This window comes from Lipotes vexillifer, unplaced genomic scaffold, assembly GCF_000442215.2.
Source record: "Lipotes vexillifer unplaced genomic scaffold, Lipotes_vexillifer_v1.1 scaffold239, whole genome shotgun sequence".
In the NCBI taxonomy this organism is placed as follows: Eukaryota; Metazoa; Chordata; class Mammalia; order Artiodactyla; family Lipotidae; genus Lipotes; species Lipotes vexillifer.
The window spans coordinates 3,047,136-3,073,757 of record NW_006769620.1 but is presented as its reverse complement, the minus strand read 5'-3'; the positions used below and the strand labels follow the sequence as shown (position 1 = coordinate 3,073,757).

The 26,622-nt window shown below is 41.7% G+C and overlaps 1 protein-coding gene across 1 annotated transcript in view; it reads right to left on the bottom strand.

Moving 5' to 3' along the window:
* The window catches only part of PRICKLE2 (prickle planar cell polarity protein 2), a 343,057-nt gene that overhangs the window by 60,731 nt on the left and 255,704 nt on the right, over nt 1-26,622 (bottom strand). Inside the window, 1 exon segment of the mRNA XM_007445671.1 lies at nt 1,298-1,411. Within this exon segment, the coding sequence (XP_007445733.1) occupies nt 1,298-1,411 (114 nt within the window).

Here is a 26,622-nt window from a genome sequence, read left to right as displayed (position 1 = left end):
AAAAAAAAATTTTAAAAAAAAAAAAAAAAAAAAAAGTCTTCATGTGGAGAAAGAACTGCAATGACCTGAACAGCCCAGAATATATGGTTACACCACTGACAATTTAGGGACATGCTTTGAAAGAAAGGCACACCCCTCCTGCTTGTAAAAACCCACACTTTCAATTCCAAATTAGTTAACTGGTCATCTGGTTACAATGCTTGCTCTCCTCTTTAAAGGAGAAAGCAGTATTTAAATGTGTTTTATGAAGTCTGAAATAAACAACAGGAAAGGGAATTGTGACTGTCTTTCTAGGGAGTTGCTTCAGTTTTTAAGCTTTTGCTCTACTTATTCAAATTCACTTTTGAGGCTCTTGATTTATTCCTTTTATTCAAATGTGGGAAGATAAAGACTAAAAAAGTACTCACTCATTTCCTCAGGGACTGAGCTTGTGGGTGGGGGCAGTTGGTAAAAAGCTGGGGTCCAGCTCTCTGAAGGGGTTTTAAATTTCTCCTCTCAACTTAAAGTTATGTTTTTCTTTAAATCACAATCAGAGTTAAGCAGACAATGCGATTCTGTAGGATCACTATTTTTAAAGACCAGATACTTGAGAATTAATTTCCAGTTTGCAAATCTAAACCTCCCAAGCATGATGATCTTTTAAAAGCGTATTTACAAATTTCCCTTTAGGATCAATCTGAGTTCAAAGACGATGAATGCCTGCTTATAGTGCCCTGTGTCTGGGTTCAGAAAAAAGGACGGCCTGCGAGTCATACTTTCAAGAGTATAAAGGGTGACCTTGCCAAGTTGGACTGGAAACGACAAAAACACAAATGTTCACAGCTGCAAATCGGGACATGTAACTTCTACTACAGTGTAAGATGGAAAACTTACATACTCATTTACTAAGAAATGATGCTGAAAATTCAAGAGACTCTCAGAGTTTGTGCCGGACTTGAACTGCCCAGGGAATCACAATCATCTAACAGGCTCGGGCAACCAGCATCGCACGTCCTTCAACTAACAAAACCTGGACTTGAACTTTTAAATTTTAGCGCTCCCCAGTTACCTCAAATAGCTAGTAGTGCCAGGCACAGAGGCGAATCCAGTCCATAATGAGATTCTGCTTTTCGGTAACCCTCTCCAGAAGGTGTCCGACAGTTTCTTTTAGTTCTAATTAAGGAAGCTAAAACCTAAACTGCCAGAGTTTTTCGTTGGGGATCTCACTGATAATGAGCATTCTGATTATGAAAAAGGTAACAGTTCACAGAAAGTTCTAAGAAAAGTCTTACGGAGGCCGGCCCCTCTAGCCCCTTACCTCATTGTCATGTGGCGGCAGTTGGTGTAATAGCTGCTTAATTCGAAGTTTCTCTCCAGGACTGTTGACATAGGGAACTTTCTCTTCTGGGAGACAGCTATAGTACTGGTGAACCTGAAGGAATGGAAAGCACACAGATAACTCGCCCATTACTCAAACCACCTGCCCACTCCCACGTCCTGGGGAGATGATTCCCACAACAAGACACATCTGCTTCCCGCTGTCCCCGTCCTTCATGAAACTCAACGGCATATGAGTTTCTCACTGCAAGCAGAGAAATTCATCCTTGAAGAAAGAGCCCCACAAATCACCCATGTCTTGGGGCTTTTCCTCTCTCTGTAAGGCAAAAATAAAGCTAGCAAACTTTCCTAGAAAAAGAGATTTTGGCAAACGTGCTGGTGAACCCGGAGGGTAGGGCTTTCTCGGCAGGGTCCCCCGAGAGCTGGCTTTACCATTTTCTCTGTGAGTCTCCAGCATGTAACCTGTCTTCCTAGCCAAAGCGATGTGTCAGCGCCTGCCCTGGCGCTGGAGTCAACAACACCAGTCTTTGGCGCGCGGAGAACTCTTGGGTCCCTCAGCCTCCACCTACATTAAAAGCCCTCTAGGTCTTAAGCTTTTTGTAAGAACGGCAGCTCAGATCTGTCACAAAAAAAAAAAGTCACTGAATTTGGGATACAGAGCATGTAATTAAAAACTGTCATTAACGTGACTCTTTTTGTACATCCTAGAATGCTCCTGTTTACAGATGTTAGGACATATTCTTACAATTTCTGAGGCTCAATCAACCCTAACGACTATTTGGGAAAGCACCAAACATCTAATTTTGCCTGAGAAAAGAAAACAGACATTCTAGCAACCAGCTGCATGTAAAGCTAGGGGAAAAAAACCTGGCCAAAACAGAAGGTATGCTTTATATAGGAGAGGCCAAAAAAAAACATCCCACAAGGTCAGATGACATCATGGAAAATACTTTTTCAACTGTCTCTCAGCATCATGACCAACTCTTGTGAAACAAGGCATTCATTCAACAAAATGGAGAAGACAGAAGACTTGGGGCTCTACATTCAACATATTGGTTAGGCTCCACAAACTTGGTCACATTCCCTTCAGTTTGGGGAGCCTTGGATATGACCACACGTTTTGGGAATGCTGGCGTGAAGAGCTGCGAAAGCTCTGTCTACTTTGATCTCCAGAAATGAAATCATAATTGTTAGAAGAGAGAGAAAGAAGGTTTTGTGATAACAAAGCCTTAAAAAAAAATGTGAAAAGCTATCCTTGTTTTCGTAACAAATGATCGTAACCATTCACCATCATGTGTGCATCATCCTCTTACTCAAATCCCAAAGGTAAACATATACAGACTTCTTGCTGTAGACCAGCCAACTTTTGGGACCCAGGGCCCTGCGACCCCTCCCTAGAGGCACCTGGCAGGAAGCTAAGTCTCAGGATGGGAAGCAATGGTTCCGGGTTTTGAAGGCAGCCCACAAGTTACTGGCACTCTCTCTGAGAAGAAATACAAGCCCAGATCATGAGTTAGTTTGGGATTAGAAGCTGGCGATAAGCCCATCAGAGACCGGCACACCATGATGTCCTCGGGAGATTCGTGCCCCATATGCCTCACCAGGTATATAAAGCAGCAGGCCCCGTCCCTGTATCTTAGGGAAAGGGCTTTGCCTCCCAGGTCAAAAAATGACTGGTGGAAAAGCCTTGGGGAAACATCACTTTGGCATTCTCACAGCTCCCATTATAGTTACAGAACATTAGGGACAAACGCTAATATAAAATGAATCACTATGTGGATAAACAACAAGGTCCTACTGTACAGCACAGGGAACTATATCCTGTGATAAACCATGATGGAAAAGAATGTGAGAAAGAACGGATATATATGTAAAGCCGAATCACTGTGCTGTATGGTAGAAATTAACACATTGTAAATCAACTATACTCCAATAAAATAAATTAAAAAAAATAAAATGCATCACTGTGGATGCTTGATCACAAAGAGTCTGATTTCAGCTCCACTGACCTTCCTCTCAATCACCGCTCATCACTCACACACCTCTCTCTTCACTGCCCAGAGCAGTCATCTTCTGAACTGGTACCTCGAACAAGGAAGGTCTCTCTGTTACCGTCCAAGGCTGACCCAGGCTGGAGTTTTCCCTGTACCTTCTCTGCAGCATGGCCAGGTAGATCTGAACCCCCAGTCATGGCTCTGTCCTTTCCCATCCCCATGCTGCTGAGCAAGTTAACAAAACCTCTCAGAATCCTCATCATATGATTGTGGTAATTAAATGAGAGTGGAGACAGAGCATTTGGCCCTCAATAACAATAAATAATATGAATACACAGCAATAAGTATATTGTCCAGCCTGGTATACTCCAAATGGAACAATCCGGATCTTCCTGGCATTCCTTCCACTTTAAGAGGCAGGGCAACACTGTCGGCTTGTAGAGTCAGACCAAACCTGGGGAGCCCCCCACTTATGACTGGTCTAAGAAAGAAGGCTGCACGGGATAAAATGCGATTTAAGCTAGCTTGGTTTCAGGGGAAAGAAAGGTAAATTATGATAAAGATGTAGTGTTTTCTCAAAAAACCCAGCAGTATGGTAGGGCCTCTTGCGGAAATGGAAACTTCCAATGGAAGGTGATTAGTAAGGGATTTCCCGTCTCCCTAAGCCTGGTGTCCTCCTACCTTTGCTCTATTCTTTCCTCTCTGCAGATCTGTTCCCCACAGGACTTGAGTTTACACAAGCCCCGTTCAAGAGTCCACCCTAGACTGACTAGCTTTGCTCAATTCCACTTCCTTACAGAAGGCTCCTGTGTACCCCATCTTGGGCAAGGGCCACACCTGGAGATTGGAATGGAGAGGTTCCATGCCATTTTAAGACTGGAGGATAAAGGAGTCCCAACACATGATTGGACTAAGGGGGAGGCAGTGATGGAGAGCTCTGGAGATATTCAGGTGGTAAATAAATACCTCAGTATGTTGATGTCCATCTTAAAGACTGAATCCTTAAGTCAACAGAGGCAGTGACTACTCTTGTGGAACACCTTTCCTGGCTGGACATCTTGTGTTGCCTTTTTTTAAAAAAATTTTTATTTATTTATATTTATTTATTATTTTTGGCTGCGTTGGACCTTCGTTGCTGCGCGCGGGCTTTGTCTAGCTGCGGCAAGCGGGGGCTACTCTTCGTTGCGGTGCGCGGGCTTCTCACTGTGGTGGCTTCTCTAGTTGTGGTGCACGGGCTCTAGGCATGCGGGCTTCAGTAGATCCGGTTTTTTTTTTTTAAAAGCCATGACTGTGGTATCAGATACATGTGGAACCTGATCCACCTCTGCTACTCTCTGGCTATATTTATGATTGGAACAGGTTATTTAACTTGGTGAAGTCATTTTTCTTCATCTATAAAATGAAGATAGTAATGGTTCCTGCCTTACAGGGCAACTGTTCCAGAACCTGGTATTTCAAGAACCCAGTATTACATATAATTACTTTTTCTTCTTTTTTTAAATAAATTTACTTTATTATTTTTTTGGCTGTGTTTGGTCTTCGTTGCTGTGTGCGGGCTTTCTCTAGCTGCGGCAAGCGGGGGCTACTCTTCCTTGAGTGGGCTTCTCGTTGTGGTGGCTTCTCTTGTTGCGGAGCACGGGCTCTAGGCGTGCAGGCTTCAGTAGCTGTGGCACACGGGCTCAGTAGTTGTGGCTTGCGGGCTCTAGAGAGCAGGCTCAGTAGTTATGGCGCACGGCCTTAGCTGCTCTTTGGCATGTGGGATCTTCCTGGACCAGGGCTCGAACCCGTGTCCCCCGCATTGGCAGGTGGATTCTTAACCACTGCGCCACCAGGGAAGTCCCACATCTTGTGTTGCCTTCTATAACTGCAGCCTACTCATCGCCACCACTGAAAATGCATCTTTTCTACCAGTATTCCCATAATTCCTTCAATATAAAATGTGCTAACATAATTTCTCACAAGGCAACCAATAATTTGGCAGATGACTTAAAAACTTACCTGCTAAAATACTCCGTTTATCAAACCAAATCAGCTATTAATTAACAACCGACCAAATCACCCCCATATCACCTGGTAGGTGATCTGACTTGCTGCGAGGCAGGAGAGGGAGTTGGTCCTTTACCACGTCCAATTCTCTTCAAAGCCTGTTCAAGCCCAGGAGTGAAAATAACCACCCCCCCCCCCTTCATGGTGGCTTCTGTGTCTCCTCCTGGTGTTTAGAAGCTGGACTTTGCAAGCTCTTCATTGAGCAAAGGGGATTAGCAGACAGATGGGAATGAGGGAGAAACGGCTCTCTTTCCCAATCTGTCTCTGGCTGAACGTGGAAATGCCACATGCACAGAAATGCTTTGGCATCTTCCATAATAAAACTACTGTACATCTCAGAACAAACACCAATCATACCAATAGTAAGGGGAAAATATTTAGTATACTTTCTGGCACTACAAAAGTGAAAATTGGCGCCACCCGTGAAAACCCTGTAGATTGCTCATTTTAGCCCAAACATGTCTCACTTGTTAATCTTTACAAGTGAACAGTCAAATCCAATAGAACTTTGTCAGTGATGATCATTACCCAGCTATTATCCAGCAGGTCGATAACTTGATTTTTCTTCCTGTGTATACCGAGTATATTTCTCCAAACGCAGGTCTGTGGAACGTGCTAAGAACTTCGCTCCATTTACAGATTCCCAGGTAGAGGTGCCCTGTGACTGTGCGCTGGGTGTAGCCACACGAGGTACATTTCCTCCAAACAAAAGCATCCTGAACACAATAAACTGGCTTAGGAAAATGAAATAGCTGAAGGCCTTTATTTAAAGTGTGACTCCCAACGGCGAGGTTTGGCAATAACGTCAGTCTGTGTCAGACGGATTGTAAGAGCTTTAGTCAGTGTGCAAATAAAGTCTGCAAAGCAAGACCTCGCCCAGCTGGAAAGACTGGGTTTGTCAGAAGGAACTGCACATTTGGCAGCACTTCTGCCTGAGCAGAGATTGAAGCCAGGGAGTCAATGGCTCCTCGCTGGAGAGAAACGTGCTTTACTTAGAGCGGTGGGTCTCAAATGTTAGCTTCCACCAGAACCACCTGGAAGGCTTGTTAAAAATACACATTTCTAATGCAGGGGGCCTTGGGGGGCGAGGGCGATCATTTGCATTTCTAACCATTTCTCAGGGGATGCCCCTGCTGTTGGTTCAAGGGAGCCCATTTTAAGAGTCTTAGAGTCACCCAAGTGTTTTCCGTGAACAGCCAACTCATGGGATTGCCAGGCACCCCAGGAGGCCCACAGTAGGCAAAAGAACTTGTTCAATTTCACTCAATTTTGTACATGTCTCCTCCTACACCTACACATATCCTTAAGCAGGGGGATTCCCACCAGTTCCTACAACAATGAGAAATCCTAATGGCAAAGTGCTCAAATTTTGGGGTGGTACATTTTCCATATCAAAAGCATTCCTGGGCTTCCCTGGTGGCGCAGTGGTTGAGAGCCCGCCTGCCGATGCAGGGGACACGGGGTCGTGCCCCGGTCCGGGAAGATCCCACGTGCCGCGGAGGGGCTGGGCCCGTGGGCCATGGCCGCTGAGCCTGCGCGTCCGGAGCCTGTGCTCCGCAACGGGAGAGGCCGCAACAGTGAGAGGCCCGCGTACCGCAAAACAAAACAAAACAAAACGAAACAAAAAAGCATTCCTCTTTTCTTAGAGAGGGAACCCAACAAAGAAGTCAGAATTTTGGGGCTCAATTTAGAACCAACTGTCCTTCACAGTCCAAATGAAGGAAGGGATCAAGGAACATATTTTTTTTTACTGAGTTGCTCTTATGCCCGAAGCGTTTTTATATACAGTGTCTTGTGAACCCTCCCCACAGCCTAGAGGTGGTACGTTACACTCATCAGATTGAGAGTCACACAGCTAAAACATGGTAGGGCCACTTCTGAACTTGGCTTCCTCATCCTCTCCCTCTGTTTCGCATGGATTCTTGGGCTTCTTTATCAAGGGGGGAAAAAAAAAAAAGACTAGCAAATGGATGGAAAAGAAGACAAAAAGATATAGTAAACTCCTAATATGTCTGCATGATTGACCACAGAAATGATGAGCATGCTTTCCTCTGGTGTTCTCCATAACATAACCAACATATGGTTCAAAATGAACTGACAGTAAGTAAAATGATGTACTCCAAATTAAACAGTCTTTCCACACCACCGTGGTATGATGGTGTAAGGGAGCTCCGGCAGAGATGGCCGACCAATCATATCCATTTCCTTTTCTTCCTTAATTAGAATACCATCATTTTACTTAGAGCATCAATATGCCCAGCTAAGGACAGTATTTCTGTACCTCTGGAGTAGCTACATGAATAAATGGCCTGAATAAATTCTGGCCAATGACATGAAAAGATGTGACTTCTGGGAGAGCTCTTTTAAAGGAGGCCAAGTAGTTGACAAAGGTCTTTTTGCCCAAGTTCCCCTTCCTTCCTGCTTCCTGACTGCAATGTACACACAACAGCAGGAGGCCCAGCAGCCATCTTATACCACGAAGTAACCTTAGGAATGGGAGTTTCTGAATATACCATAGAGCCATCATACTAGCCCTGGGTTGCCTATCACTGAACTTCTTTAAGCAGTAAGAGAAATAAACTAGCTCTTTATTTACATTTCAGTTACTTGGAAGTGAATGCAATTCCTAATGATAGAGCAAACAGTTCTCAAATGTGAGCATACTACAGAATCATTTGGGGCCCTTATTGAACATTATTCCCATTTTTATCCCTCTGGGTCTGAAAAAGAGCCCAGAATTCTGCATTCTTAATAAAAACCTCACACCCAACCAGGAGAAACACTGCTTTAAGGGGAAAGCAAATGTGACTTTACAAGGTAAAGGTAAAAACTCCCGGAGTGTGATCACTGATGTGGGCTGACACATTTGGAAGGTTTTATAAAAGCCCATCTTAACTCAGAGACCAACTAGAAGACTGAGCCTTTATTTCACATCCTCCCTCTCCCACAGTTTAAGAAGCTTGGAACCTTGGTTAATCCACCTCAATCTGGGGAGGCAATATCTAGCATATGCCTGAGGTCTCAGAAGGCAGGTGCTACGGAGAAGGGAGAGATGTTGCGTGAATTGGAGGCACATGGTGGTTTTTATGAAAAGTGCACACTAGTTCCCAAATAGGGACCTGGAGAATAATCAGGTAGTATTGTACCTATGAGCACGGGGTGACAGGCTGCTTCTGAGGGCCCGTTTGTTCATATGGCTCCCACCTGCCCGAATTTCATTACCCAAGCAATAGGAGAAAAGTGTTGCTAAGCAGCGTCTAAGAGGGAAAACCATACCGAGTTTGGCTCCTTCCCTTTTCCCCTGGAGACGCGCATTATAAGTTTAATTGGTTTACTCAGGAAGTAATTTAGGACATAACAGTCTAAAACCTAGTGCCTAACCACTGTCTGCGGCGCGCTTAAACTCCCATAGGATTAGGATCAAAAATCAACAGTAAAAGCCCATTTGGGGTATTTTCAAAGAAGAATATTTCAAAGACCCCTTCTTTTCTTTTATGCTCACAGCCGGTGTCTGATTCAACAGCAAACCATGTCAGATTTAGGTTCAAAATATACCCAGAATCCAGGCACTTTCCCCCATCCCCTCACAACCAGTCGAGCCTTGACTAAGTGCTCACTGGAATTATTGCCACAGCTGCTTCTGGAGCCTGGCTTTCACCTTTGTGCCCTTTGCAGGTGATTATTCAGCAGGAACAACCCCATGTGAAGAGAAACCAGGTCCCATCACTCACTGCTCTTCTCAAAACCCTTCATGACTTCCCATCACCCTCTGATTCAAAGCCAAAGTCCTCACTATAGGATCATGATCTGGCTTCCTGAAGAGCTGGCTGATCGTATCACTTGCTACATTCTTCCCGTTCAGTCCTGCTCACAATGGCCTCCTTGCTATTCCTCTCACCTCAGTGCCTGTGCACTAGCCATTCTCTGCTGCAAACATTCTTCCCCCAGATATTTACATGATGCCTATTCTTACTTCTTCCAGTCTTTGCTCAAAAGTCACCTTAAAAGAGAGGTAGGTCTTCCCCGATCCCAATATATCCGTACCTCCACCTCTTACTCTTTAGACCAACGCTTCTCAACTGGGGCTAACGTTGACCCCCAAGGGATATTCGGCAATGTCTGGAGACATTTTCGGTTGTCACAAGTGGGGTGTGCGTGCGTGCGTGTGTGTGCGCGCGCGCGCGTGCTACTGACATAAAGTGGGTCAAGGCCAGGGATGCTGCTAAACCTCCTACAATGCACAGGGTGGTTTCCACAGTAAAGAATGATCTGGATCAAAATGTCACTAGTGCTGAAAACGGTAAACCCTTAACCTGCTTTTCTACAGATAATTTACCAGTTGCTGATACATAATCTACTTGTTCATTGTCTCTCTTTTCCCTCTAGAATGTGAATGCCTGGGGCTTTGTGTACCATCTATCCCCAGAAAAAGGTGTCACACACAGTAGGTGCTCAACAAATGTTTGCTGAATGAATGTGTGCTGTGTTCAGATCTCATCTCTCTGCCTCTCTGGTGTATCAATGGATGTGAACAGGGACATGCAGCAACAGAACACACAGGTGAGGTTTCAGGAGGAACCAGAGTAGAGCTCACAGAGCTTCCCTTTCACGCCACCCAAGCACTTGCTTTTTCACCGGAGATCACTGATGTGGGATGCATGACGGACAGGCTAAGAAAAGGATGAATCAAATAACTGTCAATGTACTATTTCTTTAAGAGGAAGGGACAAAAGCAACACCCCTTTTGATTTGAAGCCAGAGAACTTCTTTCAAGTTGAGTCAACTCTGTTCAAGGAAATTAAAGAAAATAATCACGTTACGTCCTAAGCAAGTACTGTGACTCAAAATCAGGTGAGCTGTTCTGCAGTTATGCCTGTCTGCGCTCACACGCGCGCTCCCTTTCCAATCCTTTTCGTTACAAATTTTTTTAATTTAGAAGATTAAACTTCAATGTCTAGTTAGAAAATACTTTCCATTTAGTTTGGAGCATTATCTGACAGTTATTTATTTTATCCTGTCTTAAAGAAGAGGTCTTAGAAACGGAAGAACTGGGAGTTTCAATACTCTCCCTTTATGGCGCAATTACAAGACTGCCCCACCTCAATTTTACCAAAACACTTTGCAGAATGTCTACACATTTGCATATATGCTACTAAAAATTCCCCAACAGTTGCTTACTTTTTGGATAACAGTTTCAATATTGCCTTTAGACAAAATACACACGTACATGTGTATGAAAAAGCAGGGTAGCAGTTTCTTAGAGTGGCTAAGTGTTTGGACTCTGGAGTCACACTGTTTGGGTCTGAATAATGGACTGAACACTTCCCATGTGTACACAGTTGGGCAAATTTTTTTTTTATCTCTTATAGAGTCAGTGTTCCTATCTGTAAAGTGGGGGCAATAACATTTACTTTGAAATACTGCTATGAGGCTCAAATGTTATACAGGCACATATCATTTTAGTGAGCTTTGCTTTACTGTGCTTTGAAGATACGGCGTTTTCTACAAATTGAAGGTTTGTGGCAATCCTGCGACAGGCAAGTCCATCAGCACCATTTTTCCAATAGTATTCTCTCACTTTGTGCCTCTGTGTCACATTCTCTGGTAATTCTCCCAATATTCCAAACTTTTTCACTGTTATTTTATTAGTTATAATAATCTGTGATCAGTGATTTTTTTTTTTTCTTCCAAGAAAGCAAATCGAGGATTTATTAAGTGATAGCATGCTCTCAGGGGAGAATGGGCATATTCGGGTGAGTAGCTGCTGTGATCAGTTACTACTGTAATTGCTTTGGGGCACCACGAAGCACGCCCATTTATCGAACTTCATTGATAAATGTTGTGTGTGTTCTGACTGTTCCACCAACCAACCATTCCCCCATCTCTCCCTTTCAGCTTGGGCTTCCCTATTCTCTGAAACACAACAATATTGTCATTAGGCCAATCAACAATCCTACGATGGCCTCTAAGTGTTCAAGTGAAAGGAAGAGTTACACATCTCTCACTTTAAATCAAAAGCTAGAAATGATTAAACTTCGTAAAAAAGGCGTGTCGAAAGCTAAGATAGGCTGAAATCTAGGCCTCTTTCTCCGAACAGTTAGCCAAGTTGTGAATGCAAAGAAAAGATTCTTGAAGGAAATTAAAAGTGCTGCTCCAGTGAACACACAAATGATAAGAGAGCAAAACAGCCTTATTGCTGATATGGAGAAAGTGTTAGTGGTCTGGATAGAAGATCAAACCAGCCACAACATTCCCTTAAGCCAAGGCCTAATCCAGAGCAAGATCCTAACTCTCTTCTATTCTGTGAAGGCTGAGAGAGGTGAGGAAGCTACAGAAGAAAAGTCTGAAGCTATCAGAGGTTGATTCATGAGGTTTAAGGAAAGACGCCTTCTCCATAACATAAAAGTGCAAGTCGTGAAGCAGCAAGTGCTGATGGAGAAGCTGCAGCAAGTTATCCAGAAGATCTAGCTGAGATAATTCATGAAGGTGGCTACGCTAAACCACAGATTTTCAGTGTAGACAAAACAGCCACATATTGGTAGAATATGCCATCTAGGACTTTCATAGCTACAGAAGAGAAGCCAATGTCTGGCTTCAAAGCTTCAAAGGACAGGCTGACTCTCTTGTTAGGGGCTAAAGCAGCTGGTGACTTTAAGCTGAAGCCAATGCTCACTTACCATTCCGAAATCCTATGGCCCTTAAGAATTATGCTAAATCTACTCTGCCTGTGCTCTATAAAGGGAACAACAAAGCCTGGATGTCAGCACATCTGTTTACGACATGGTGTACTGCATATTTTAAGCCACTGTTGAGACCTCCTGCTCAGAAAAAAAGATTCCTTTTAAAGTATTACTGCTCACTGACGGTGCACCTGGTCACCCAAGAGCTCTGATGGAGATGTCCAACGAGATTCATATTGTTTTCACGCCTGTTACCAAAGATCCATTCTGCAGCCCACAGATCAAGGAGCCACTTTGACTTTCAACTCTTATTATTTAAGAAATACATGTCAGAAGGCTAGAGCTGGGAAAGCAAGTGATTCCTCTGATGGATCTGGGCAAAGTCCACTGAAAACCTTCTGGAAAGGATTCACCATTCTAGATGCCAGGAAGAACATCCATGATTCATGAGAAGACGTCAAAATATCAACATTCACAGGAGTTTGGAAAAAGTTAATTCCAACCCTCATGGATGACTTTGAGGCGTTCACGACCTCAGTGCGGGAAGTAACTGGACGTGTGGTGGAAATAACAAGGGAACTAGAATTAGGAGTGGAGCCTGAAGATGAGAATGATTCGCTGCAAGCCCATGATAGAACTTTAACAGATGAGCCGTTGCTTCTTATAGATAAGCAAAGAAAGTGGTTTCTCGAGATATAATCTACTCCTGGTGAAGATGCTGTGAAGACTGTTGACATGACAACAAAGGATTTAGAATAGTACGTAAACTTGCTTGATTGGTGGGGTTCGAGAAGACTGACTCCAATTTTCAAAGAAGTTCTGCTGTGGGGAAAGTGCCATCAAACAGCATTGCCATGCTAGAGAGAAACTGTTCGTGAAAGGAAGAGTCAATCGGTGCAGCGAACTTCACTGTTGTGTAATTTTAAGGAACTGCCACAGCCGTCCCAACTTCAGCAACCAGCACCCTGACCCGTCAGCAGCTTCACTATCGAGGCAAGACCCTCCGGCAGAAACATTAAAGCTTGTTGAGGGCTCAGATGATGGTCAGCATTTTTAAGCAATAACGTGTCTTTAAATCAAGGTATGTACATTTTTTCTGACATAATGCTGTTACACACTTAATAGACTACAGTATAGTATAAATATAACTTTTACATGCACCGGGAAACCACGAAATTTGTGACTTTATTGCAATACCTGCTTTACTGTGGTGGTCTGGAACTGATACTGCAAATCTCTGAGGTCTGCCTGTAATGTAACTAGCAAAAAGACACACAGTGAAGGATCTATATTTCTTGGTTTCAAAGCAATCTAATCCATAAGTCATAAATGTCTATATTATGGACTGAACTGTGCTGCCCGCCTCCCCATTCACACGCTGAAACCGTAAGCCCTAAAGTAACTGTATTTGGAGAAAGAGCCTTTCAGGAGGTATTAAGGTTAAATGAGGTGACAAGATTGGGGCTGTAATCAGAAAGGACTGATATCCTTGTAAGAAGAGGAAGAGACACTAGGAGTGCTCATGCACAGAGGAAAGGCCATGTGAAGGCACAGCAAGAAGGTGGCCGAATGCAAGTCAAGAGAGGTCTCACCAGAAACCAACCCTGCCTGCACCTTGACCTTGGACCTCCAGCCTCCAAAACTGTGAAGAAAAAAATTTCTGTTGTTGAAGCCACCCAGTCTGTGGTATTCTGTGAAGGCAGCCTGAGCAGGCTAACAGTCTACCAGATGCAAGGAACCCTGGGGTACTTGTGTGGAAAGGACACACACACACGCCTAAGAAACTACCCCTGGTTGAAGGAAGTTGTATCTCAATGGACTGTATAAGACAAGTAGGCAAATGACTATAATGCAGAAGCCATTAGAGGCAGAGAAAAACACTTCAGAGTTTCAAAAAACAATAAATCAATCCTACATCTATAGCATTTGCCCATTTCCATGGTATAAATAATCCTACTAGGGCTGATTTCAAGCTACCAATGTGACATCACTGCATGTGGGATAGGGAAGAGATGCATACAATTATACAGTATTTCTACTGTATGGATCTACTAAACGAAATAACCTCAAGAGCACAGATAATAGTAAAATATGGGAAAGTAATCATGAAGTGATGAGGTTTGATTATTTATTACCTTTGTTTTTTTTGTTTGTTTTTCTGCGGTACGCGGGCCTCTCACTGCTGGGGCCTCTCCCGTTGCGGAGCACAGGCTCCGGACGCGCAGGCTCAGCGGCCATGGCTCACGGGCCCAGCCGCTCCACGGCACGTGGGATCTTCCCGGACCGGGGCACGAACCCACGTCCCCTGCATCGGCAGGCGGACTCCCAACCACTGCGCCACCAGGGAAGCCCATTACCTTTGTTTTTAATATAGTTTAATTATAAGTTTATATAATTAAGTTTTAAGAATGGCTGAATTTAACTGGCTTACAAAATACCTGAAAACGGACCAATTGGATCTTGCGATACTGGATAAGCCAGTTCCAGTACATCACCGTTGGAAACTTGTAAGTCCGCTTCTTGGGCAAACTCTCTTTAAAAAGGTAAGAAGACAAGAACAGTAGGGAGCTGTAAACATAATTAGTCTATTCCACCCTCCCCCCACTATTATTACTAAGTATAGATTCACAACGTAATGTGGAGCCATTTTGAAAAAAAGTTTAGAGAGCAGCAACTGAAGATATCCTAGGACAAATTCAACTTTTAAACTAAAAAGTGACGCATAATGACACATGCTGTAATTCCAAGAAAAATTCATTCTTACATAGACTGGAGCTTGCTTTCACAGAACACTGTTGGAAAGCCATTTTAAAATACAGGTGATCGGGCTTCCCTGGGGGCGCAGTGCTTGAGAGTCCGCCTGCCGATGCAGGAGACGCGGGTTCGTGCCCCGTTTCGGGAGGATCCCACATGCCGCGGAGCGGCTGGGCCCGTGAGCCATGGCCGCTGAGCCTGCGCGTCCGGAGCCTGTGCTCCGCAAATGGGAGAGGCCACGACAGTGAGAGGCCCGCATAACGCAAGAAAAAAAAAAAAAAATAAAATAAAATAAAATAAAATACAGGTGATCTTTGTTTGGAATCAGTTCATTTTAAGGCAGTTTCATTTCTTCACATTAAAATAACAAGGTTGTGAACCCACGGAAAAATATGAAAACTAAGGAGCTCATTTATACATTATGAAGTAGGTATTTCTGACCTCCAAGGCTACTTTCAGCCTCAGTTATGCTGCTTGCCTCATTAAGTTTCAAATGTATCACGGATACAATTGTAAGAATTTAGTCTTCCCTGTTCTGAGAAACCAAATGATCAGCTAAGGTAAAACACTGGCCTATAGGTTCAAGGTTAGATAATGTTTATACAACGCTAAATGTCCTATATTATGCCATTTTAGAGGAACAGGGAGGAAGGAAGGTTTGGTTAGCATGAGCTAGATTATGCCACAGTAACAAACACCACCAAAATATCACTGGCTTTGCAGCAAAGTTGATTTTTTTTTTTCTTTCTTTTTTTTTTTTTTTGCGGTACACGGGCCTCTCACTGTTGTGGCCTCTCCCGTTGCGGAGCACAGGCTCCGGACGCGCAGGCTCAGCGGCCGTGGCTCACGGGCCTAGCCGCTCCGCAGCATGTGGGATCCTCCCAGACCGGGACATGAACCCGTGTCCCCTGCATCGGCAGGCGGACTCTCAACCACTGCGCCACCAGGGAAGCCCCAAAGTTGATTTTTAATTAAGAAATTAAAAAAATATTTTTCTTACTGTGGTAAAACATATATAACATAAGATTTGTTATTTCAACCATTTTAAAGTATACAACTCAGTGGCATTAATTATAATCACAAAGTTGTACAACCATTTCCACGATCTATTTTCCAAAACGCTTTCATCATACGAAACAGAGACTCTCTACCTATTTAAGCAATAATTCCCCATTTCTCCCTCCTCCCACCCTTGGTAGCCTCTAATCTGCTTTCTGTCTCTGAGAATTCACTGAGTCTAGCTATTTCATCCCAGTGGAAGCATACAATGTTTTTCTTTTTGTGCCTGGCTTATTTCACTTGGCAAAAGGTTTTCAAGGTTCATTCATGTGGTAGCATCAGAACTTCATGACATTTTATGGCTAAATAATATTCAAAATTTTTGCCCCCCTGAAGGAAACCATCAATTAAACAAAAAAACAACCTACAGAATGCAAGAAAATATTTGCAAATGATGTGACTGGCAAGGGGTTAATATCCAAAATATACAAACTACCTATACAACTCAATACTGAAAAAACAACCCAATCAAAAAGTTGGCAACAGACCTAAACAGACATTTTCCAAAGAAGACATACAGGTACACGAAGAGATGCTCAACGTCACTAATTAACAGGGAAACCCAAATCAGAACCACAATGAGGGATCAACTCACACTGGTCAGAATGGCCATCGTCAAAAAGGCTACAATAATAAATGCTAGAGAGGATGTGGAGAAAAGGGAACCTTCCTACACTCTTGGTGAGAATGTAAACTGGGGCAGCCACTATGGAAAACAGTATAGAGGTTCCTTAAAAAACTAAAAGTAGAGCTACCATGTGATCCAGCAATCCCACTCCTGGGAAAAGATGAAAACTCCACTTCAAAAAAGATACATGCACCCCGATGTTCATAGCAGCATTATTTATAATAGCCAAGACATAGAAACAACCCAAATGCCCATCAACAGACAACTGGCTTGAAACGACGTGGTATACGTATACAACAGAACATTACTCAGCCATAAAAAAGAATGAAATATTGCCATCTGCAGCAGTGTGGATGGACCCAGAGGATATTATACTTAGTGAAGTCAGAGAAAGACAAATACTATGTGACATCACTTATATGTGGAATCTGAAAAATAATATAAATGAACCTATATACGAAACGGAAACAGACATAGAAAACAAACTTATGGTTACCAAAGGGGAGAAGAGAAGGGAGGAGGGGCCAATTAGGACTATGGGATTAACAGATGCCCACTATCATACATGAAATAGACAAGCAACAAGGATTTACTGTATAGCAAAGGGAGTTATTCAGTATCTTGTAATAACCTATAATGGAATGTAATCTGAAAAAATTATATAAATGAATCACTTCGCTGTACACCTGAAACTAACACAATACTGTAAGTCAACTATACTTCAACTTAAAAAAAATTTTGCCCCTCTGCACCTGTCTGGGAATGACTGTGAAAGTGATACGAATATTGATTTTGGCGTTACAAACAAATTTTGAGAGAGCAGTGAATGTGCAGATACCTAATCCATGAATAATGAGGAATGACTAGATTACGACCTATCTGACCTGCTCAGGAGAAAGGGGCTGAGCCAGGATTTAAATTTAGGTCTGACTTCAAAGCTCACTTTCTTTCCGCTTCACCCCACTGTCTCCCTAAACCAGTCACAAGATTACACTCTGCCCTGAGCATCTGATGACTCCATACCCAGGGCAGTCACAGTTCATTCTTCAAGCCTGTGGTTCCTGTTAAAACCTAGAATAATAAACAGACTAGAGAGGCTGCTTCATCATGAAAGCCACATGAACAAAGTGGAATTCCAAAGACGATGGAAATCAACAGTGCTATCTGCTAATGTGTCTGCTTTGAATATTATGTGCATAACGTTATGTAGTAAAAGGTCATGTGAAGGGACTCAAGTTTGACAAACTTTTTTTCTTTGCGGTCTATGCAAGGGAAATGTTAATATGCCCACGTCCGTCCCCGACAAAGGCCTTGTGGTCCTTGAAGTGAGGGCTCTGATTCCCCAGATTATACTGTTAAATTTTACTTTATTATTTTATTTCATGTATTTATTCATTTTGTGGTAAAATACACATAACACAAAATTTACCACTTTAACCATTTTTAAGTGGCATTAAGTACACTGTTGGGCAACCATTGCCACCAACCATTTCCAGAACGTTTTCATCTTCCCAAACTAAACCTCTGTACCCATTAAGTACTAACTCCCCACTCCCCCTCCCCCAGCCACTGGCAACCACCATTCTCCTTTCCATCTCTATGAATGTGACTAGGGTTCAGAGTGATTTTTATTACATGTTGGTGCCAAATGTTCTTTTGCAGTAACACTTCTCTGATACTATGGTGCAAATCAGTGGGGAAATAAAATGAATCAGGCAATGTATCGACACTTAACATTTAAGTCCTTTTATAAGCAACTTTCCTTCTGTTTTTAATAAAACAATTAAAGAGAGCAGGGGAAACTGTGGCCTCAGCCATTAGAATCTATAACAAATGAGAGTATCGTACTGTGTTTCCACCGAGAAGACCCACGAAGTAAATCACTACTAATACCTGGGGAAGTAATTCCTTCTGAATTTTCAGCCTTGGGGCATTGACTCAATATTTTACAAATCACAGAATTCCCATTACACAGCACCCCTTTCTAGCTCATGACAGTCTTCCGATTGCTCTTGGAGCGGCATGAGAGGCAACCAATGCTAGTCAATAATTGCAAGAGAAGAGAACTCAATATCAACTAGGCTTAGACCCAAATAAGCAGTTCCAGCAGGCATTCTTCAGCATTCTGACATCCCTGACACCTGGTCTAAAACAATGCTCATCCACGTGCTATCTTAGTCTCTTCCAAAATAAACATATTGTTTTGTGGTTAGCCAATGACAGTGCCCAGCTGTAGAAGCAACCTTCAGTCTTGGTCTCTGTTATAATTATCTCCTTTCCCTTTGTTGCCTATAGGATTCTTTACCGTTGTTTTAGTTATTCTACTGATAGTTCATCTAAACCATTTTTGGAAACAGGAAATGAATCATAAAGAAAAAAGGCTTAATTTTAAACATCCTTTTTTTTTTTTTTTAGGAAGCAGAGTTTCAGGATTGGTTCTTACCTATGTTAAATGAAAGAAGTAAAGCTGTAAACAACAGACATAAAATGATCTTAAAATTGTTAGTATAAAATTACCAGTATTCAACACCCATTTATGATAAAAATTATCCAGAAAGTGGGCACAGAGGGAACATACCTCAACCTAACAAAGGCCATATATGACAAACCCACAGCTACCTTCATACTCAGTGGTGCAAAGCTAAGCATTTCCTCTAAGATCAGGAACAAGACAAGGATGCCCACTCTCACCACTTTTATTCAACATCATTTTGGAAGTCCTAGCCACGGCAATCGGAGAAGAAAAAGAAATAAAAAGAATGCAAATTGGAAAGGAAGAAGTAAAACTAACACTGTTTGAAGATGACATGTTATTATACATAGCCCTAAAGATGCCACCAGAAAACTCCTAGAGCTAATCAATGAATGTGGTAAAGTTGCAGATACTAAATTAATAGACAGAAATCTGTTGCATCTCTATACACTAACAACGAAGTACCAGAAAGAGAAATTGAGGAAACAATCCCATTTACCATTGCATCAGAAGAATAATATACCTAGGAATAAACCTACTTAGGGAGGCAAAAGACCTGGACTCCAAAAACTGGAAGACACTGATAAAAGAAACTGAAGACAACACAAACAGATGGAAAGATATACAGTATATACTGTGTACTTGGATTGGAAGAATCAATATTGTCAAAATGACTATACTATCCGAGACAATCTACAGATTCAATGCAATCTCTATCAAAATACTAACAGTATTTTTCACAGAACTAGAACAAATAATTTTAAAATTTGTATGGAAACACAAAAGACTCCAAGTAGCCAAAACAATCTTGAGAAAGAAGTACAGAGCTGGAGGAATCATGCTCCCTGACTTCAGACAATACTGAAAAACTACAGTAATCAAAACAGTATGGTACTGGCACAAAAACAGACCCATAGATCAATGGAACAGGAGAGAAAGTCCAGAAATGAACCCACACACTTATGGTCAATTAATCTATGACAGAGGAGGCAAGAACATACAATGGAGCAAAGACAGTCTCTTCAATAAGTGGTACTGGGGAAACTGGACAGCTACTTGCAAAAAAAAAAAAAAAAAAGGAAATTAGTACATTCTCTAACACCATATATAAAAATAAACTCAAAATGGCTTAAAGACTTAAATATTTAAGTCTTTAAGACATGACACCATAAAACTCCTACAACAGAACATAGGCAAAACATTCTCTGACATAAATTGTATCAATGTTTTCTTAGGTCAGTCTCCCAAGGCAACAGAAATAAAAGCAAAAATAAACAAATGGGACCTAATTAAACTTAAAAGCTTTTGCACAGCAAAGGAAACCATCGACAAAACAAAAAGACAACCTACTGAATGGGAGATGATTTTTGCAAATGATATGACTGATAAGTGATTAATATCCAACATATATAAACAGTTCAGACAACTCAACATCAAAAAAACCAAACAACCCAATTAAAAAATGGGTAGAAGAACTCAACAGACATTTTTCCAAGGAGGAAATCCATATGGCCAACAGGCACATGAAAAGATGCTCAACACTGCTAATCATCAGGGAAATGCAAATCAAAACCACAGTGAACTATCACCTCACACCTGTCAGAATGGCTACCATCCAAAAGAACACAAATAACAAATACTGGCAGGGATGTGAAGAAAAAGAAACCCTTGTACACTGTTGGTGGGAATGTAAATTGGTGGAAAACAGTGTGGAGGTTTCTCAAAAAACTAAAATCAGAACTACCATATGACCCAGCAATTCCACTTCTGGGTATATATGCAAAAAAAAAAAAATCCCAAACACTCATTCAAAAAGATATATGCACCCCCAATGTTCAAAGGAGCATTATTTACAATTGCCAAGATATGGAAGCAACCTAAGTGTCCATCTACAGATGAATGAATACAGAAGATGTGGTATACATACACAATGGAATACTACTTAGCCATAAAAAGAATGAAATTTTGCCATTTGCAGCAACATGGATGGACTTGGAGGGCATTATGCTAAGTGAAATAAACCAGACAGAGAAAGACAAATATGGTATGATATCACTTGTATGTGGAATCTGAAAAATACAACAGACTAGCGCATATAACAAAAAAAGAAGCAGACTGACAGGTATACAGAGCAAGCTAGTGGTTACCGGTGGGGAGGGGCAATGTAGGGCCTGGGGAGGAGGGAGGCACAAACTGCTGAGTGTAAGACAGGCTCAAGGATGTACTGTATAACAAGGGGAACAGAGCCAATATTTTGTAACAACTGTAAATAGAAAGTAACATTGAAAAACTGTACAAAGAAATTTTTTAAATTAAAAAAAAAGATAAGTGAAAAACGAAAACAATTACTAGTATTGATATGATTTTGGTTTAAGAGAAACTATCCAAAAATTTCCTTAAGCTTGAGCAAATATGAATTCAAGGTCAGGTAAGGTAGCTGTGAAATGCACTGAGACACAGGCTACTCATAGGGAAGGAAAAATCTTTCATAAGCAATCTAAGAAATGGTACTAAAATGTACATTATGTAAGGTCCCTGTTAAAGGTAGAAGGAAGTCATAAAGACTGATACTTGTTAAAAATGGATGAAGTGGAATGTGGAGAGGCTGTGGAGAAAAGAGAACCCTCCTACACTGCTGGTGGGAATGTAAGTTGGTACAGTCACTATGGCAAACAGTAAGGAGGTCCCTCAGAAAACTAAAATAGAATTACCATATGGTCCGGCAGTCCCACTCCTAGGAATATACCCCAACAAAACTATAATTCAAAAGATACATGCACTCCTGTGTTCATAGCAGCACTCTTCACAATAGCCAAGACACGGAAACGACCTAAATGTCCGTGGACAGATGAGCGGATAAAGATGTGGTACATATATAAAATGGAATATTACTCAGCCATAAAAAAGAATGAAATAATGCCATTTGCAGCCACATGGATGCAACTAGAGACTGTCATACTAAGTGAAGTAAGTCAGAAAGAGAAAGACAAATACCATAGGATATCACTTATATGTGGAATCTAAAATATGGCACAAATGAACTTATCTGCAAAACAGAAAGAGAATCATAGACACAGAGAACAGACTTGTGGTTGCCAAGGGGGATGGAGGGGGGAGAGAGGGATGGACTGGTAGTTTGGGGTTGGTAGATGCAAACTATTAATATCACATTCAGAATGGATAAACAACAAGGTCCTGATGTATAGCACAGGGAACTATACTCAATATCCTGTGATCAACCATACTGGAAAAGAATATTAAAAAAAAATGCATACATGTGTATAACTGAGTCACTTTGCTGTACGGCAGAGACTGGCACAACGTTGTAAATCAACTATACTTCAATTTAAAAAAAAAATGAATGAGGTGGGAAAGCAATGCATTAAATACAGCAACTGAGAAGGCCCTGAGGCTGGAGGAAGCTCAGGGTACTTGAAGACTTGCAAGAGATGCAGTGTAGCTGGGTGTTAAGAAATGGCAAGTGGCCACCAGAAAATAGCAATGTATTTTTTTTTCACATCTTTATTGGAGTATAATTGCTTTACAATGTTGTGTTAGTTTCTGCTGTACAACCAAGTAAATCAGCTATATGTACACATATATCCCCATATCTCCTCCCTCTTGCGTCTCCTTCCCACCCTCCTTATCCTGCCCCTCTAGGTGGTCACAAATCATCGAGTTGATCTCCCTGTGCTATGTGGCTGCTTCCCGATAGCTGGCTATTTTACATTTGGTAGTGTATATATGTCCATGCCACTCTCTCACTTTGTCCCAGCTTCCCCTTCCACCGCCGTGTCCTCAAGTCCATTCTCTACGTCTGCATCTTTATTCCTGCCCTGCCACTAGGTTCATCAGTACCGTATTTTTAGATTCCATATATATATGCGTTAGCATACGGTATTCGTTTTTCTCTTAGAGATGTATTCTATAATTTTCCAACAAGTAAAGGAAAATGAAGGAAATGGGGAAAATATTAAAAAATAGAATTCAAGAAAATAGAAGAAAGCAGAGGAAAAACACACAACAAACAGAAAACAACGAAACAAAGTGGGAGTAATAATTATCTCAGTTATCACAATAAATGTAAATATATCCATCAATCAGAAGATTATCAGTTTGGATTAAAAAGAAAAAAACAATATCCCTGATATGCTGCCTACTTGAATCCGTAAGAAAAGGTTGAAGTAAAAGAATGAAAAAGTACAGTCTTGCAATTATCCCCCTTAAAAAAAAATTCCCCTTAAAAAAAATTCCCCTTGCATATTCCCAGTATGCAATATTAATACTGAAGAAAACTTATATTTAAGTAAGTATAATTAGGATGGATTAAAAGTGATGTTACAATTGATTAACAGCTCCTTGGTCATTTCAAAATTATTAGTGACACAATTTGTTGATTGAGCTATCACTTCCCTACTTATATTCTTGGGAAATATTATTAATGCATCTGTTCATAAACTTTTTAAGAACCATAAAAATGATTTTCATGTTAAAATAACTTAAATGCAAAAAAATTTTAAGATGTTACAAAATAATAAAAGGAAAAAATCTACAAAAGTTGGAGTATACTCATAAACTTTTAGGCACCCAAAAATACAGCTTCAAAATATAAGCAAAACAGAAATACAAGAAGAAACAAATCTATAAACAATGTGAGAGATTTTAAAATATGTCTCTTAGCATCGATAGACCAAATAGACAAAAAGTTATGAAGGCTATACAGTATATTATAACAACAGTAATTACTGTTCATTAATTCTAACACCTTTCTTCTAACAATTTGGAAACATCATTTTGTTTATTCTTACTTTAGAGTGGGAAGGAAAGAATTCACGTCCTTATTTTCCAAATGGGGAACAGAAGCTAGAAAGTGCTAAGAAACTTGGTGAAGGTCACTTAGGTAACCACAATCTGAAACTGAACTTTTCTGATTCACAACCCTTTCCTGAACTTGAATGCTTCCTTTTCCGTACATCTGCCTGTTCTACGGTCCCTAGGTATTTCTCCCTGGTACTGTAAGGGGAAGAGTGGTGAAATAAATTAACTCAGCTCTCTAAATTCTGGCTCTATATGACAGTGTGCAAGTCATATACTTTCTCTGAGATTGTTTTCTTAAATATCACTTACAAGGTTTAGGTTTAATAATCTTTGAAGCCTTATTTCTATGGGTCTTGTCTCCCCCACCCCCGCTCCCTCCAATCGCTGGACAAGAACTTCAGACTTAGTTCTCAATTTTTTTTCTTCTTCAGACGTGCTTTTCCAAGAAAAGTATTTTCATACTAATTGGCCTTTCCAATCAGTAATTATACGTGGGCTTCCCTGGTGGCGCACTGGTTAAGAATCCGCCTGCCAATGCAGGAGACACAGGTTCGAGCCCTGGTCCTGCAAGATCCCACATGCCGTGGAGCAACTAAGCCCGTGTACCACAACTACTGAAGCCTGCACACCTAGAGCCCGTGCTCCGCAACAAGAGAAGCCACCACAATGAGAAGCCCGCTCAAGGAAGAGTAGTCCCCGCTTGCTGCAGCTAGAGAAAGCCTGCACACAGCAACAAAGACCAAACGCAGCCAAAAAGAAAAATAAATAAAATGTATTAAAAGAAAAAGTAATTATATGTAACACCGGGTTCTTGAAATACCAGGTTCTGGAACAGTTGCCCTATAAGGCAGGAACCGTTACTATCTTCATTTTATAGATGAAGAAAAATGACTTCACCAAGTTAAATAACCTGTTCCAATCATAAATACAGCCAGAGAGTAGCAGAGCTGGATCAGGTTCCATATGTATCTGATACCACAGTCATGGCTTTTAATCATTAGGCTTGGGAAAGACCACCCACTGACCATATTTCAGCAGAGCTATTTCTCATGTCATATTCACCATCCAGATGAATTCTTGATTTCCACACAGCGGTGGGGTCCAGGAGAGGATGGGTGCTTCAAAACCATGCACAAGTCCAACCTCAAATTTACCTTTACAGTTTGACTTGACCCTCTCCCTCCAACAATATGAACAGAGTTGCCAAGTGGCTGACAAAATTAGTTGGTTGGCATTTCACCTCCTTTCTCTGCCTGTCTCTCTGTCCAAGGTTATGACGCTTGCAATGATTTGCAAAACGATGGAAGAGGAGGAAGGGAAAAAGGGGCTTAAGTGTACAAAACCTTGACCATCAAAACTCGGGAAATCATAAGCTACCTCCTCCCCTCCACCGAACACTCAATGCCAGTGAACATGAGGATATCACCTCTTATTCCTAATACCCTCTGGCAAGAATCAGAAAGGAGGTTTCCTAGGACCCCAGGATTGCAGGGCAAGAATGAAAAGTCATCATTGAGCTAGGCTAGTTAATGTTTACAGTCCCTCCTAGGTTGCTGCTAGACTTTTTGGTACCTTAATGGAAATTAGAAAAAGACACCCCCCTCCACCCCAACTACAAATTACGAAAAGCAAGCTCCCAGTCTCAGAAGAGAGAGTCCTGTACCACACCCAAGTAAACTGCAAGGTGTCCTAGGTTAAATAAAATGTCCTACTCTGGCTGGTAGTCACCAGAGCCCAGGTGAATATCAATCTTTAATCAACCCCTTGGCCAGGCACCTTTGTGCAGTACACAAACTGTACAATCGTACGCGGCAGCCCGGATCCCCTACCAAGCTGAGAGGCTATGAATGTATCCTTTTGGTTCAGGAAGTGTAGGTTCAGAAACTACCTGAATAATTATCTTCCCTTAGCAAGATACAATCACTGAGTTTTTACCAGTCTTTCTAATTGCCATAGCAATAACTACCACCACTACTTACCGAGTGCCAACTACATGTTAGGCACCGTCCTAGAGCATTTACAGAGATGATGAAATGAGCCAGTCTGTGGAACTGATTTTTTATTTATTTATTTATTTTATTTTATTTTTTTTGGCCGTACGCCGGCCTCACTGCTGTGGCCCCTCCCATTGCGGAGCACAGGCTCCGGACGCGCAGGCTCAGGGGCCATGGCTCATAGGCTCACGGGCTTAGCCGCTCGCAGTATGTGGGATCTTCCCGGACCGGGGCACGAACCCGTGTTCCCTGCATCGGCAGGCGGACTCTCAACCACTGCGCCACCAGGGAAGCCCTGGAACTGATTTTTTAGTGCCATCCATCTGGATGTTGATGAATTTCTGTCCCGAATCTCCGTTTTCACTGCGCATAATTAATACTGAGCACTTCTTTCTGACAGTACTTGGTCAGAGGGCTCAGTTACTTCCTAAGGCAACCATGAAACCTTAGGAAGACTCCGGCACTGGCATGCAAAGATGCTTGCCTTCCTTTTTGCTAAAGAGCAACTTCATTCATTCGCTTTACTGAGGTATCTGAAATATAATAAGCTTCGCATATTTGAAGTATACAGCTTGGTAAGTTTTGACATATACATATACCCACAAAACCATCAGCATAATCAAGCTACCGAAATACCTATTACCTTCAAAAGCTTCCTCTGCCCTTCTGTCATTCCTCCCTCCTACTCTCTCCCCATGCACCTCCCCATCCCCAAGTAACCACTCATCTGCCTTCTGTCACTACAGATTAGTTCAAATTTTCTAGAGTTGTATATAAACAGAATCAAACAGTATGTACTTTTATGGTCTGGCTTCTTTCACTCAGAATAATGATTTTTTTTTTTTTTTTTTTTTTTTTT